Here is a 14,876-nt window from a genome sequence, read left to right as displayed (position 1 = left end):
GTGGCCCCCCTCCCACTAACACCCCTGGAAAACACAGAGGGCCCCACTCACCCTAACAAAGCTTGCAGGGAACCAGGCTTCTTTATCCTCATTCCGGCCCCACCACCAATCCTTGTTAGAGGCTTCCAGGACCTGGATGACATCCCCAGCCTTGAAGCCCAGTTCTTGGTCATCCATGGTCACATGGTCCCACAGTGCTTCTGCACAGACCACGCTGCCATCGCTGATGAGCTGGAATGGAGACGGGAGAACATGCTTAGCCGTCCAGCAATGTGGGTGGATGGAAAGGAGCCTCATGTTAGGTGTGCCTCCTCAGGGCCACCTGACATCTTCTACTCTCTGTCTGAAAAGACTCGTGTTGTCCAGGTAAACTGGTTATATGAAATCAACCAAGGAAAATGGAATCAGTAGGTGTATGTGACCTGCTCTTAAAGGGAAACTCGGATCAACCTTAAAAAGACTTCTATACGTGCTGGGTGTGGTTGTGTGCTTGCTGTGAGACAGCAAGACTGTCTCAGAAAACAAAGATATATGGAACCCCTTGACTGACAATGGGGTTACATCATGATGACTAAATCAAACAATACATGTGCTTACTACACCCAGGCACCATACGTCAGTGCTTACTTAGCCTTTTGTAGTATAGCCCAGAACACTCCAACAAGCCCATCATCTCAGAGGAAATATATCCCATAACAAGTGCTGAGTATCACCTAAGTCACTGAGCACTGTATTGGAGGGAAAGAGAACAGAATGGTTGTCCTAAATTCAGGGTAGTAGGAAAGCAACACCCAACTGGAAATATGAAACACATGGTTAATTCTAGCTCTGCCATTTGCTAGCAAATATATGGTGATACTTTATTTATACTGAAATGTGATTTTATTTGTATGTTAATAAATAAAGTTGCCTGGGGGTCAGAGCTAATAGCAAGCCATAGCAGAAGCCAGGTGATGGTGGTGCACACCTTTTATCCTGATCGCATGACAGGCAGATCTCTGTGTGTTCAAGGACACAGCTAGCATGGAGACACATGCCTTTAATCTCAATACCAACCATAGAAGACCAGGAGGTCTGTATAGATAGGCAGTGGCGAGGAGGTTATGTGGTTGGGTTTACAATCAATGAGAAGGCAGAACAGAAAGTCAATAAAAAGACAGACACACAGGAAGTAGGCCTCTTTTTGAGGGGAAGGACGGCAGCGGCAGCGAAGGGTAAGAAAGGTTTTTTTAAGTCTCAGCTCTTAACTACTGCTCTGACCTCTTGGACTTTTAACTCTGCATTTGGCTCTGTGTTTCTTATTTAATAAAACTATTACATCTACACAAATGAGTTCACTTTTTTTCTCTGCAGTGTTGGGAATAGAACCCAGAGCCTTGTGCACTCTATGACTGAACTATCTTGCCCTTATGTAAGTAAGATAGGGTCTCCATAAGTTGTCCAGGGAGGCCTTGAACTTTCAAGCTTCCAGCCTCACTTTTCAGAGTAGTTGGCATCACAAGCACACACAACACCAGGCTCAGGCCTCACCTTGGGGTGTTTGTTAAAATGCAGACAAGGGTTTTCCATTTACCTCGGAGAGCAGCTGTGAGAATCACCTGAGATAATCTGACCCATATAAAAAGCTGAAAAGCCAGCCCTGAAGACCAGCAGCCCCTCACCTTAGTGTATACGGGATGACGGTCGGTAGCATGCAAAGCTGTCACTGACAGTCACGTCCCTGGACAATAACAGAAACTCTGTTGAAAACCAGCTAGCCAGAGCTGCAGACTTCAGGAGATGCTAAGGACTAATCAGCCTTAAGAATCTAGCATCTAGCCAGGAGTGGTGGCACATGCCTTTAATCCTAGCACTCGGGAGGCAGAGGCAGGCAGATCTCTGTGAGTTCGAGGCCAGCCTGGGCTACCAAGTGAGTTCCAGGAAAGGCGCAAAGCTACACAGAGAAACCCTGTCTTGAAAAACAAAACAAAACAAACAAACAAACAAACAAAACAAAGAGAATCAAGCATCTGGTACATGTGGGATGCCAGTACCTCGTTGATGGCCAGCTGTTCCCCGCCTGGCTGCAGGTACCGAGGGTTGGCTTGGCAGAGTTCTTCATAGCTAAAGTCTTCCTCACTGCCATTGTCATCCACTAAGGCCGAAGATTCTGCACCTCCATCTGAAGAGACTGCAGGGGAAAAAGCCAGGGAAGATGGGATATTTAAATGATGCTCATACCTGTGACCTCAACAGAGGCAGAGGTAGGGGGACCAAAGCAAATCTGAGGACACAGTGAGTTCCAGACCAACCAGGATTACAGGACAAGGTATAGCAGCCAACAACTACCCATTTATAAGGCAAAACAAGTGGCCACCGGCAACATTCCTCAAGGAAAATGGTCATTTTCTCTCACCCACAGCAGGAACACGTTAGGAAATCTTCAATGAAACTCTAACCCTGAGGTGGCAGCTAGTACCAAGAACAGCTGGAGTCCAGTGTCCCAGCATCTTCGGAGATATTGCCAACAGGTAATTTGTGAGTCAAGGGAGAGGGAATTAATTACTTGTGATGTAGTGGGAAATCCACTCCAGAGCAGACATAAAGAACACAGATAACAGCCAAGTATGAGGGTTCATAGCTGTGATTCCTGAACCTGGGTGGAGGCAAGAGGATCACTATGGCTTGGGGGCCAACCTAAGTTATTGAGTGAGACCTTGTTTCAAACAAAAAGGAACAGGAACACAGTGACGTTCTCAAGCAATATGTTGAAGTAAAGAGCATGAGAATTTCATCACTCTTGAAACACACTCTTCTGCAGCCCAAGAGGGAACAGGACAACCAAGGCCAGAGGTGTCCACGGGTCAGAGTGGGTTGTTCTTCCTCTCAGTTCACCCACCCACAAGGGATGGTGCTCACTATCAGAACTGGAAACTGTGGGCGTCTTCACCAAGACAACAGAAAGGATGTTTCACAGACGGAGGCAGTACCAGAGCTAGTGAGGTCATGAATGCTGGAGGAGAACGCACAACCTCCACTCTCCTAAGCCAGCATAATTCCTGACTACACACTAAATATTTGCCTTACACCCACAGAGAAGGAAACTTCTCTTTGCAACAGACCAATAGACCAATACAGAAAAGCACAGCCAATAGAAATACAGAGCTGTAGAGCCCGGTCCCAGAGGTCATGGTCTATAAAACATGCCTGCACCTAGGGCCCGGGGAACTTGGGGAAGAGGGGCAGAAAGACTGTAAGAGCCAGAGGACCAGGGAGTTTGCTGGGAGACCGTGTCTCCGAGTAATAACCAAAGATACACATAAAGTCCTACCAACACGACCATCCAGAATGAGCAGAAAAGGCCAAAAACAGCAGACATGGCACTGTGGATGGAAGGAGGAACCCATGAGGTCTCAGCCCTACACAAAGAACTCCAGGCAACCGAGGAAGGCTGAGAGCGGGGAGACACAGTCTTCACCAGGGAAGAGCGCACCAACTGGTTATCCAGTGCCAAATGGTCAGCCCTAAAACCATACATACAAGTAACATCATGCAGACCAAACAGACTGTATGTATATGTATATGTATATATATATATATATATATATATATATATGTGTGTGTGTGTGTGTGTGTGTGTGTGTGTGTATACATGTACACATATATATGTAATAATAAATGAAAAAAGTCATAAATTGAAATGCGAGCAAGGAGTATACGGTGGTGTTTGGAGGGAAGGGGAAATGATGCCACTGTATCATAATATTAAAAAAAAAAAAAAACACCGCTGGGTGGTGGTTTGCGCATGCCTTTAATCCCAGCACTTGGGAGGCAGAGGCAGGTGGATCTTTGTGAGTTCGAGGCCAGTTTGGTCTACACAGCAAGATCCAGGAAAGGCGCAAAAGTTACACAGAGAAACCCTGTCTTGAAAAACCAAAAAAAAAAAAAAAAAAAAAAAAAACCCAAAACAACAACAACAAAAACCTTTAAAATAATTTATAAAAAAATAATAAAAAAAAGATGGGGGTATTGCTTTGTTTAGGACATCTGGGTACCCAGATGTTCTCTAGGAACAAAGGGCTCCTTTTTCCATCGCTGAGTGCTTGAGACACCTGGCTTAGCCTTCCTCTTGTACAGGAGCAGGGACATCTCCATCACCATCTTCTCCAGCAGGAGGTTGGTTGGGTGCTGGGAACATGGAACAAAGCTCATCTGCCCCAAGTAGCCAAGACCAGCAGTTGGTGAGCTGGAGCTTTGAGGAGAGCTAAGGGGGCTCAGTGCTTAACACTCAAGCCAGAATCTGGCTCACACAGGTAGTAGGGAGGTTTTAAAGAGACAATAATGTCACTGAGAAAGGCTCTTCAGTGGGGCTGTACCACCTCATTCATGGCATCGAGACAGCCCTTGACCAAGAGCAGATGGTAGCAAAATTTGAAGCAAGCATACATCGTACTTGGCCCATGACCAAAGACTCCCTTCATCCAAACCTTCACTTCCAAGGATATCCATTACTTACGAACATGGCTGAAAAAAATTAAGTGGAGCTTTCCAGAAATAAACAACCCCTATGTCTGCCTGCTGGCTTCTATTTAAGGTGCCACAGAGAGACCCATGGCTCAATGCATGTTAGGCAAGTACCCTTGATTCCTATGGTATACGTTTGTTATTACTGATGTATTTCTTTATTATTATGTCTGTCTGAACCTTGTGTCTAGAGCACAAATAGGAAAGCATAGTCCATGTCAGAGTTGATTGGAGGCTTCATGTTTCCACGGATGTGTCTTCTGTGGCCAGGGGTCCTCTGGGTAAGGAGTGAAAGATAAGAATGAGAAGATGGAGCAGGAGACTCCCAGGGAGGGCCACAGAAAGCCACAAATGCTCTTTCAGTGTGTAGTTTCATGACTGCTCTCGCTGTATATAGCCCAGGCTGGGCTGGAACTCACAGCCTTGGCCGAGGACTGGATCACAGGCATGGGAGACCAACTGGCTTCTTTCTGGGTTTTGAGTCTGGTAGTAAGTTTGTAGTCCAGGGTCCCCTTACATGGCAAGTTTCAGAAAGGTAATTTTGGCAGGCTGCAACAAGGGCAGGACTGAGCAACTCTGCAGCAACAGGAGGGAAGTGGCTGGGGAGAGAAGGTGCTGCTCTGGGGAAGGAGAGAACTGGAGCCCATGGGTGATGGTTGGGAGCAAAAGACGATGAGTTCAACAAGGCTCAGAAGGACTCTGTGGCAGTCACCCCACCCCCTTGCCCCATCCCATGAGCCTAAGCTCAACTCAGTTTCTTCCAGCAGCATCTGACCTGGCTGGGCCTGCTCATAGGCCCATGCTTCCGTGCCTTGTTCCCTGAGGCTAGAGTCCCTTGCCAAGTGCAAACCCACAGTGTTGCTTTGGTGATGCCTCTTTCAGAGCCCTCCTGTTAGTTCAGAGGCTGTATATACACCAGTGTTGTCGAGGCCCTGGGTGCTGATGAGTCCAGGAATCTTGGACAACCTGATGTGGTGCAGCTGAGCTGGAGCTCTGGCCCCCAGTGGCTGCTGGCTGCCTGCAGTGTTAGGTCCCTTCTCTCACCCGGGCCTCAATTCCCATCCCTGATTGCAACCAGAGAAGTTCTGCCTTGGAAGTGCCTTGGGGAGTGAGTCCAGAAGTCAAGTCCTGAACTTGAACCGAAAGCCAAGAGGCACAGGAACACTCTCAGGAGAAGGGCAGGTGGGTGGATGGGGGTAATCATCGTGTGTGTACATGTTGTGATGTGAGTCTTCAGCTTCCCCTTCCTTTCAGGGATACAGGGCTGGGGGTGGGGGGGAAGCTGGTGTGTGTGTGTGTGTGTGTGTGTGTGTGTGTGTGTGTGTGTGTGAGAGTCTTGAGGAAGTCAGACTTCAGCAGTCTGAGAAACACACTCAAGCTCATAGTACAGTGTCTGCTCCTTTGAAATCTTAACTTCTATTCCCCTTCTGTGGTCACAGGCCTTGCAGGTGCAGAAGAGGAAGGTTGCTTATTACGTGATCTACGGCACGATCCTGGGGTATACGTGTAGGATGCCGAGGAAGGAAGCCTTCACCTTCGGGAAGTAAGAGCAGATTTTCTGCCTGCCTAAGTCAGCTGTCTCAGGCACCACAGACAGCACTGGAGATAAAAGCCTTTGTGAACTCCAGGTGGGGGGCAGGGAGGCTACAGAGACCCGGCGGGGCTTGCCAGGTTCACAGCTAAAAGGTTCTAACGATCCTGGGTGAGTAGCGCAGACAAACCCTTGATCTGGCTGGGGCGCAGAGCTGCAGGAATCTTTGGATGTCAGCCAGCAGTGACTTGGCACTGCCCAACACCACCAGCATTTCTTCTTATCACATTTCAGCTGTGGCTGAGCCAGATTAAAAAAAAAAAAATAAAAGAAAGGCATCTGGGCCTCTCAGTCGGAGCAAAGCCCTGAAAATGACATTTTCTCCCTCAAAGAACCACTGAACAATGCTGACCAGTGAGAACTCGGCCACCCAATCTGCCTGTTGCTGGGAAAATGTCTTTTTTTTCCCCCCCTAAGCCAGCAACTATCATCTAGAATCCATAATTGACAGGAGTCTAATATAGAGCATGCACTGGAAAAAGTGCTAGATTTCACAGGAGACAGGGATGCAAAGTGGCAAGGACAAATGACCTCTGAAGTGTCGCTGCCATAAATGCTTCCAAGAATGAACTGGGTCATGAGACAGAGTCGACACCAGAGTGAGCTCTTTCTGAGTACCACAGAAGCAAGGTGGCTTCCATTAGCCCAAGTACACTGACTCAGTCTCCCACCAGCCCACTGGGGTGGGCGTGGCTAGAGGCAGAAGACATGTACTGGTGAAATTATTAAGGCAACTCCTCGTAGTTAAAAGGGAGGTTTATTTTGTGGGGTAACTTATAAATGGATAGGTTGTAGGGTCTGGCAAAGGTATGGCGCAGCCCGGCAGTGTTCTCTGTAGAACTCTGCTCAGTCCACCTCCAGTGTCCAGGGTCCCAGAACCAAGAGAGACCTCTCCTCTCGATCCTGGGTCTTCTGCTTCCTTCCTCTGCCGCGCCTTGTGGGCGCGACCATTACGGAAGCCTCAATGCGGGTTGGAACTTCCAGGCCAAGGCTGGGATGGCTACCCACTACAGACATGTGTAGGGAAAGATGCCTAGCATGTTGGCGGCGAGGACCACGCCAACCTCCCTACATCCATCACTACACAGGCACACTGTGCACGCTGCAAGGCAGCTATGCTTATGTCAATACTTCCCAGGCTGCTGTGCCGGCTTCACTTTCTGGCTAAAGAACCATGGGCAAAGACACTCAGTCCCTTTCCAGTCCAGTCCTGCCATCTCTAATGGGAGCACTTTCCCATGGTTTATATACTCAAAGGTCATTCACGTTCCTCACCTGCCTTTCACATGCTATCTGGACTCTGCCTTCCCCTCCAAAGGGGACAAGAACCCATCCAACACCCATCTGTCTCCCAGCACTAGCCTGAGTCACCCTAACAGGCTCACACAACTACCCCTTGCTGGCCTCCCTGCCTCACCCCACCCATAGCCTGTCTCAGGCAGTGATACATCACTCCTAATTCAAACTGTATCTCTGCACATGAGCCACAGGGCAGAGTCAAAGCCCAGAGGTTTACCACACACCCCACACCAGGACACCCTGGTTCTGATGGCATCCTGATCCTCCTGCCCCCCTCCACATGACATCCCTCCCCAGACAAGACTCCTGCTTCTTGACCATCCCATTTAAAAACTGAATCTTCAGGAAGAGGCAAGAGGATTGCTACAAGGTCAAGGCCAATCTGAGCTGAGTATGGAAACCCTGTCTCAATCAATCAATCCGTATAAATAACTAAATGCATTCTGAGATGAAACTGGGGGCTGGCAAGATGGCTCCGTGGTAAAGACACTCACAGCCAGGCCTGAGGACCTGAGTTCTATTCCTAGGACTCACAAGGTGGAAAGAGAGAGCTGACTCCCACTAGCTGTCTCCTGATCTCCAGATGCCCATGCATAAACAATAAATAAATGATTAAAATAAAACTGTACAGGAGTGCAGAACATTCTTTCACTGGGTGCTGTGTGGTGGGACCTCAATGGCCCATATCTTCTCCCTCCCACTCCAGGGCAGCACTGGCCACCTCTGTGATGCCTGTTACTGGTAACAAGATTGAAAAATCTATGTGACAGACAGTAAACATGGACTGGTACCAAAACTTCAATACTTCTCCACTGTTCTAGGAACAGCAGTCACTGTTGAGCCCTGTTCCTTTTAAGCTTTGTCCCTGGCTCCCAGTGAGGCCTCACGGCATCCTGCCTCAGTTTGCCTTCTTTCTTTGTCCTCCACGACCTTAATGAAAGCCAGGATTTTAAGTCCCTCCTAACCCCGAGGGCTCAGTTCCCAGGCCCAAGGGCGAGGCAGAGAGACTTTATTTCTGCATGCTCAGCATCCCCTGTAAACACCTGGTACAGAAGACGCTCAGTGCTTTCCTAACGGGCTGCAAACGGGCAGCGGGGAAGCAAGGTTCCAAGACGATACACAACTGAGTACCACGGTGCCGGGCCAGGCTAGGATGGACACCAGGTCTCCTTGGCTCAAAGCCCAGCACCCACCTGAGATTACGGCTAGAAACTCCTGCCGTTAGTCTTCTGCAGCAGTTCTTCATGCCTTCCATCTCCCTCCCCAGCCGTGCTCTATGCTGCTCCCACCCTAAGCCCCAAATCCTGGTCTCATGGTTTCACGAAAAGCTCCACCGTGGTTTTTGTCTGCAGCATCCAAGGCCTCCTTGGACTGACTTCATCCTGCTTCAGTGGTCCGGTTGGTGCCAGACATTTGCAGGAAGTGATTTTCAGCCGAGCTGAACACTGCTAATAATGGGGAAAGCGTGGCTGAAAAACCGTGGCGTGTGCCTGATGTTTACCAGAGTCCATGCTCGCCTCTGTGGGCAACCTCTTCCCTGGGCCCTGTCCTTCGGCAGTCACTTCCTGTAAGTGGCAAAAGGCTTCGAATTCCTCTGCCATCGATGGGAGTCAGTAGAGGTGACTTGTTAACTCACAGTAATTTTGTGTAATAAATAACTAATATAAATTCTCAAAGTGCACTTCAGCAAAGCCAAGGGAAATAAAAAGAGGGCTGTTGGTTTTGGCTAGGTGTTTCAAGACGAGTCTCACCATGTACGTAGCTCAGCTGCCTCCTCCTATCTACCTCCTTCTCTCCGATTATATGCATATACCACCACCAACGGCTAAATATGTGATGTTTCCCTTTTTATTATGACTCTTTTAAGCTCCAGCTTAATCCCTCTAAAGCGCTGCTGGGTAATGTTGCACTCCACAGCTATAGATGCACCTCCAGAACCCTTTCATCTTGCAAAACTGAACCCCTATACAAACACTAACTTCCTTTCCTCCTTCTCTCGCCTGCCCACTCCTTGACAACCACCTCTGTTTCCTGTTTCTGTGATTCTGCTTCAGATAGCTTGTGTCCAAACCATGCAGCATGAGCCTTGCAGTGACAAGTATTGCACTCAGCGTGATGCTGTCCATGTTCCCCAAGTCATTCTCCCCTTCCGTGGAAGGCCGGGTGTGCCTCCCTTTCTGTCCTGCTTGTCTGCTTCCGTGTGGATGGGCACACTGGGTGCTTGTCCCTCTTGGCCACTGCGAACAATGCTGCCATCTGCATGAGTGCACTCATCATCGCTTTGAAGCCCTGCTGTCAGTTCTGTGGGTTCCGGACTCAATCAGAAGAGTGCTGGCGTGGCTCATTCTGTGGCAAGATTTTTGTGAGCTTCCATATTGTTTTCCAAGGTGGCTACATCAGTTGATGTCCCCACTGCCAACTCACGAGGGCACAGCAATCTATATCATTTCTTTTGTTGAAAAATGTAAGTATGAAAAGATACTTTTTCTCCTTGTGACATTATTTTGTATTATTATCATCAACATCATCATCATTATTATTAAAACATAGTTAGAAGCCGGGCGGTGGTGGCACATGCCTTTAATCCCAGCACTCGGGAGGCAAAGCCAGGAGGATCTCTGTGAGTTCGAGGCCAGCCTGATTGACAGGCACCAAAGCTACACAAAGAAACCTTGTCTCAGAAAACAAACCAACAAACAAACAAAAACAAAAAACCAAAACATAGTTAGATCGCTCCTCACTTTCTATAGTCCTTCTCATGCCCTGCAACTTCCTCTCAAATTCTCCTTACTCTTTAATTTCTATTACACACACACACACACACACACACACACACACACACACACACATACATGAATAAATATATAAATACAACTTGCTGAGTCTGTTTAGTGGTGCTCCTATGCACTATTTAAGGCCTGACAACTTAGCATTGTGGAACCATTTTGGAGCTCGTCCCTGAAGAAGACTAATTCTCCCTCTCTCAGCAAAATCATCCTGTAAACATGGAGACAAAGCTGCCCAAACCAAAGTCCCTTTAAGACCCCCAGACTCTTAGGTCTCATCCACCACAAGAGACTTGCTAACTAAAGCTTTAGCCTAATTCAGGAAGGAATCCCTTTATCTTCTTTTTTCAATTTTTTTGCACTACTGGGGATTAAACTCTGGGCCTTGAAGCACGCTAACTAAGAGACTCTCTACCCTCATCTTTTAACAGATCTGTGTGCTAGAGACAGTTCTGGAAAAACACTTTTCAAGAACCCACCTGTTCCAGATAACAACACAGTGAGTTCACAACACTCTGGTTGGACCACCATCACCTTTAGGAAGGTTGTTTCCCTGGAGTACCATTTATATGTTCAATTGCCCTGTCCCTTACACAGTGGCCTCCAGAAGTTTGTTTGAGAAGACATCTAACTTCCAAGTCTGTGACCTTCTTGGATGAGGGAACAACTCTCTAGTGGACATCTGAGAAACCTCCAGCCAGACACAACCCCAGGAATGGGTGTAGAAGGCTGTGTGCTACCTACAGAGGATGGGCTGATGCCTAGGCTCACAAGGCCACTGGTAACAGGACTGTTATAAACACAATCAGAAAGGGCATAAATTTCTTAAAAGCTAACAAGGAACAGCAGCTATGCTCCTCATGAAATCAGCAGGCCATCCTGCTAAATTCCGACTTTATGGTTCTGACCAAGCCTCTGATTCTACAGGGGAGTTTTGACAGAAATGACATCAGCATCAGCACTGGAACCATGTTTTGTGCCCCCTTCCTGGCTGTACTATGGAGAACAAACCCATCCACAGTGCCTGACACAGCTCTCTTCTCGGGACAAATGAGTCTCTTTCTCGCTGGCTGATTGTTGCACAAAGTGACAAGGTTGAATTTAAAAGCACTGGACTGCCTAGTCCCAAGAGCTTGGTCTGGTCCCATTGAGGCTACCTTGGGAAAGCCATGATCTTTGAGCCTTCGCTTTCTCATTTGTAACTGAGAAAAACACCCCTGATGCACACTGTGTGAGGCGGATGGGGAGGTGAGAAGTGCCCAGCCCTTCAGCTAGTCTGGAGGTGGCACAGCTGGGAAGGGACAGCCTGTCACCCACAGACCTGCTAATGCACAGTGCCCTTTCCCAGCCAGCCAGCTCCCCGTGGGGATTTCCCCAAGGCTTTGTTTGGGGAAATTCCCGCACTTAGAATAGTCTGTTAAAAACATACATTTCAGAAAGCCTCCTGCCGCTCACTCCACTTCCTCCGGGCTGAGATAAGCTATTCCAGCTTCCCCCCCTCAAAAGCGGAAAGGGCCTCACAGTCAGGCAGCTGTGGTTACAGCAGAAATGCTGGGCCCAGTCCCTCCTCCCAGAGAGCCACCCTCAGACCACCTAGATACCCACAGAGGGAACCAATAATGTCCACAGAGCTGCAGGCAGGCAGACCTGATCCACTCTTCAGGGGTCCTCCAAAACCCAAGGACAGGACTCCCTGCCACATTGGAGAATGCTTAGAAATGAAAATCCCACCTTTTCTGCCTATTTGATTCTCTGGCCATTTGAACCAGAACTGGGTTGGGAGCGGAGAATTTTGTTTCCAGAAGCCCCTCCACTGACTTTGATGCCTGACAGAATTGTGGGCACTCAGGTTAGCCTCACACCACAGCACACCGGTGGACCTGCTCTACATGTGTGTCCGTGGCCTGCCCCCATCACACCACACCACAGGTTTCGGAGCCATGGAAAGCACTACTGCTGTGAAATGCTCCAGTGTTCCTGCTCTGATGGGAGAAAACAGCTCAGAGTTCTGAATCATTCTTTAGAGCCCAACTGTCTCTTCGTAGTGGAGGGTTCCCCGACTTTCTACCCATCTCTCATCTATGCTTTGATCCCCTACAACAGCCACCTCTTTCCATATACCTCCCACAGGTACACAACTGTCTTATGTATCATTCTATGCCGTTATTACTGTTACTCTGTTTCAGTTAGTTATGTCCACAACTAGGTCCCACAGACCTTAACAACAGGAACTCATTCGTGGGCCACTGCTGCAGCCTGAACCAAATAAAGCACGAGGCACCGTCCACACTCAAATATAAACGACTGCTATCATGCCCTGCTGCCTTGAAATCCATTCTTCGAAAATAGTTAATCTTTGCGTTTCTGGAGCACACAGGCCAACAATATGATCCAAACAGACCCTAGAAATAGACACAGGCACCCTTGCTGATAAGCTACCAATGAATGTATCCGTCCTTCCCCCCTGCCGCCAGGCCGTAGTCAGCTTGCCTGGAGCTCTGCCATCCACGCTCTGGATCACTGTGCTTATCTGTAAAGCGACTAGACATGATGGGATGGGATGGGGTGGTATGTGGGGCCTGGGCAGCTGGACACCCCAGGGTACCTGTCTCTGGGCCAGCAGCCAAGAGGAAACTGGCATCTCTGTACCCTGTAACAAGTCTCAGCTTTACCCATGACATATTCTGGAGTGTCTGCTGTCCCCTCAGCCAGCTGTCCCACCTCTGGGGGTCCCTGGTGTTGATGGTGGCTGCCCACAACCGTCCTTGCTGACTGACACACACCTGAGGGGCCATCCCTCCTAGATTCCTTCTACCACTCACCGGGTCTAACTGCCACCTTGCTGGTTGGAGGAATCTATCAGGGAAGCTAGGCATCGTACTCAACACCTGACAAATGTCCTGAACCATTCTCAGCACCACTTATTTATCTAGGAGGAGGCTGTGGCTCAAGATCAACCAGCTGTGGTGGTATGCCACACCTATAATCCAGCCCTCAGGATGGTTAGGTTAGAATCCTGAGTTTAGAACCAGACTGAGTGGAGTAAGAGATCCCATCTTAACTAAAAGATCCCCACCTTTTTTTCGGTGGGGTTGGTTTTTGTTGTTGTTGTTGTTGTTTGTTTGTTTGTTTTTCAAGACAGGGTTTCTCTCTGTAGCTTTGGAGCCTATCCTGGATCTCTCACTCTGTAGCCCAGGCTGGCCTTGAACTCACAGAGATCCACCTGCCTCTGCCTCCCAAGTGCTGGGATTAAAGGTGTGTGCCACCACCACCCAACAAAGAGACCCCATTTTAAAGACCCAAAACAAAACAAAAGAAAAACTGGAAATAAAAAAAAAAATGGGGGTCATACCAACTGGGAGGAGCATCCCCCAGCTGACCCTGGGGTTCACTTTCCCCTCTCCTGCCCTCTCAGAGTGCCCTGTGCAGCAACCCACCAATGGGGGCTCCAGTTATTTTGAACAATTACTATTCCAAGGGAATCACACTACTCGCCATGATTTCACTTGTACGTGCCAAGACTTTGAGACAGCTCTTGGGAGCTCAGGGCTTGAGTGAAGTCACAGAGTAGGGAAGTAAAGCCGGCTGGCTGAAGAGGTGCCCCTCCACAGTGGCACAGCAGAGGAGTTGGTGGCTGACCTTCTACAGCTAGGCTGATCACAGAGGCTGAGTACCCATCAATGCATGCCCCAAGGACAAGCCTCCACCGAAGGTTCCAGAGTACTGCACATCTCTGGTAACATGAAGTACTGTGCATCTCTGGTAATATGGGGGGAGAGGAGAGCACTCCTCCTGACAGACAACCCAAGGTGGAAGGGGCTGCAGGAAGGTAGGATCACCCCCCCCCCCCCCCCCCCGTAGTCTCCCAACCCCTCTATCCTGGCTTTACTCTGCTGGGCCATGTCTGATGACAACATGATGGAGCCTGTCACTCACACTAGTGGGATAATCTGCCAGAGATAACCGCTGTGACCACCTCCCTGCCCTATCTCAGCTGGCCAAGAAGAAAGCACCAGCTACAAACGGTCTCGCGGCTGGCTGGGCCTGCCTTCAAACTGTCGCCTAGAATTCTCACTCATCTCAGCAACACGGTTCTGGCATCTAGTTAAGGCAAGACCAAAGACAAGCTGTTTTCCGAGCATCCCACTGCAGCTGGGGAGAAATCTGCCCGTGACTCGCCCCAGCCCCCCAAAACACACACCTTATTTCCTTAGGAAGGCACGGATTACAACTTATAACTTCTTAGACTAACATTTTTAAACATTTAAAAGAATTCACTTTTAAATACTCTAGCCCAGTTGCTGATAAAAGAAATATTAGCAAGTAAGGGCAAGATGAACATAACGCACAAACTGCACCAGGGCAGATGACTTCCAAGCAGTAAATATCTAAAGCCAGTTCTCAGCTGGAGGCCTTACCCCTGCCCCTGGCGCAGAAAGAAGCACTTACATATCTCTACACACAGGCACACAGGTATCCCCCCCTTTTAAAAGAAATTTCGCGCAACATAAACAAAACCCAGTAACAGTTCCACAGCAAACACCAGATCCCACCACTCATAAAAGGTGCTCCACACTTGACTCTTTTATTTTTACTTTATCATACCCGAGATCAATTTCTCTCCTGGGAGGGATGAGATTTTTCCCTTCCCTCCCAGGCACACTCACACCGGATTAGAGAGGAGAGGGAGAGGAAGA

The 14,876-nt window shown here is 48.7% G+C and overlaps 1 protein-coding gene across 7 annotated transcripts in view; it reads right to left on the bottom strand.

Moving 5' to 3' along the window:
• Nucleotides 1–14,876, bottom strand: part of Spata13 (spermatogenesis associated 13) — a 141,991-nt gene that overhangs the window by 22,810 nt on the left and 104,305 nt on the right. For all 7 annotated transcript variants that reach the window (XR_004945900.1, XR_004945901.1, XM_036199149.1 and 4 more), the window contains 2 exons: nucleotides 2,034–2,170; nucleotides 52–231 (listed from right to left, as the gene is read on the bottom strand). Coding sequence is in view for 5 of the 7 variants with exons in the window: in XM_036199149.1 (XP_036055042.1) it covers nucleotides 52–231; nucleotides 2,034–2,170 (317 nt within the window). In the remaining 2 variants the exon portion in view is untranslated. The remainder of the gene's footprint in view (nucleotides 1–51; nucleotides 232–2,033; nucleotides 2,171–14,876) is intronic.

The sequence above is a fragment of the Onychomys torridus genome, chromosome 9 (assembly GCF_903995425.1).
Source record: "Onychomys torridus chromosome 9, mOncTor1.1, whole genome shotgun sequence".
In the NCBI taxonomy this organism is placed as follows: domain Eukaryota; kingdom Metazoa; phylum Chordata; class Mammalia; order Rodentia; family Cricetidae; genus Onychomys; species Onychomys torridus.
The sequence above is the reverse complement of the archived record's forward strand: the minus strand, read 5'-3'. Positions and strand labels throughout refer to the sequence as shown.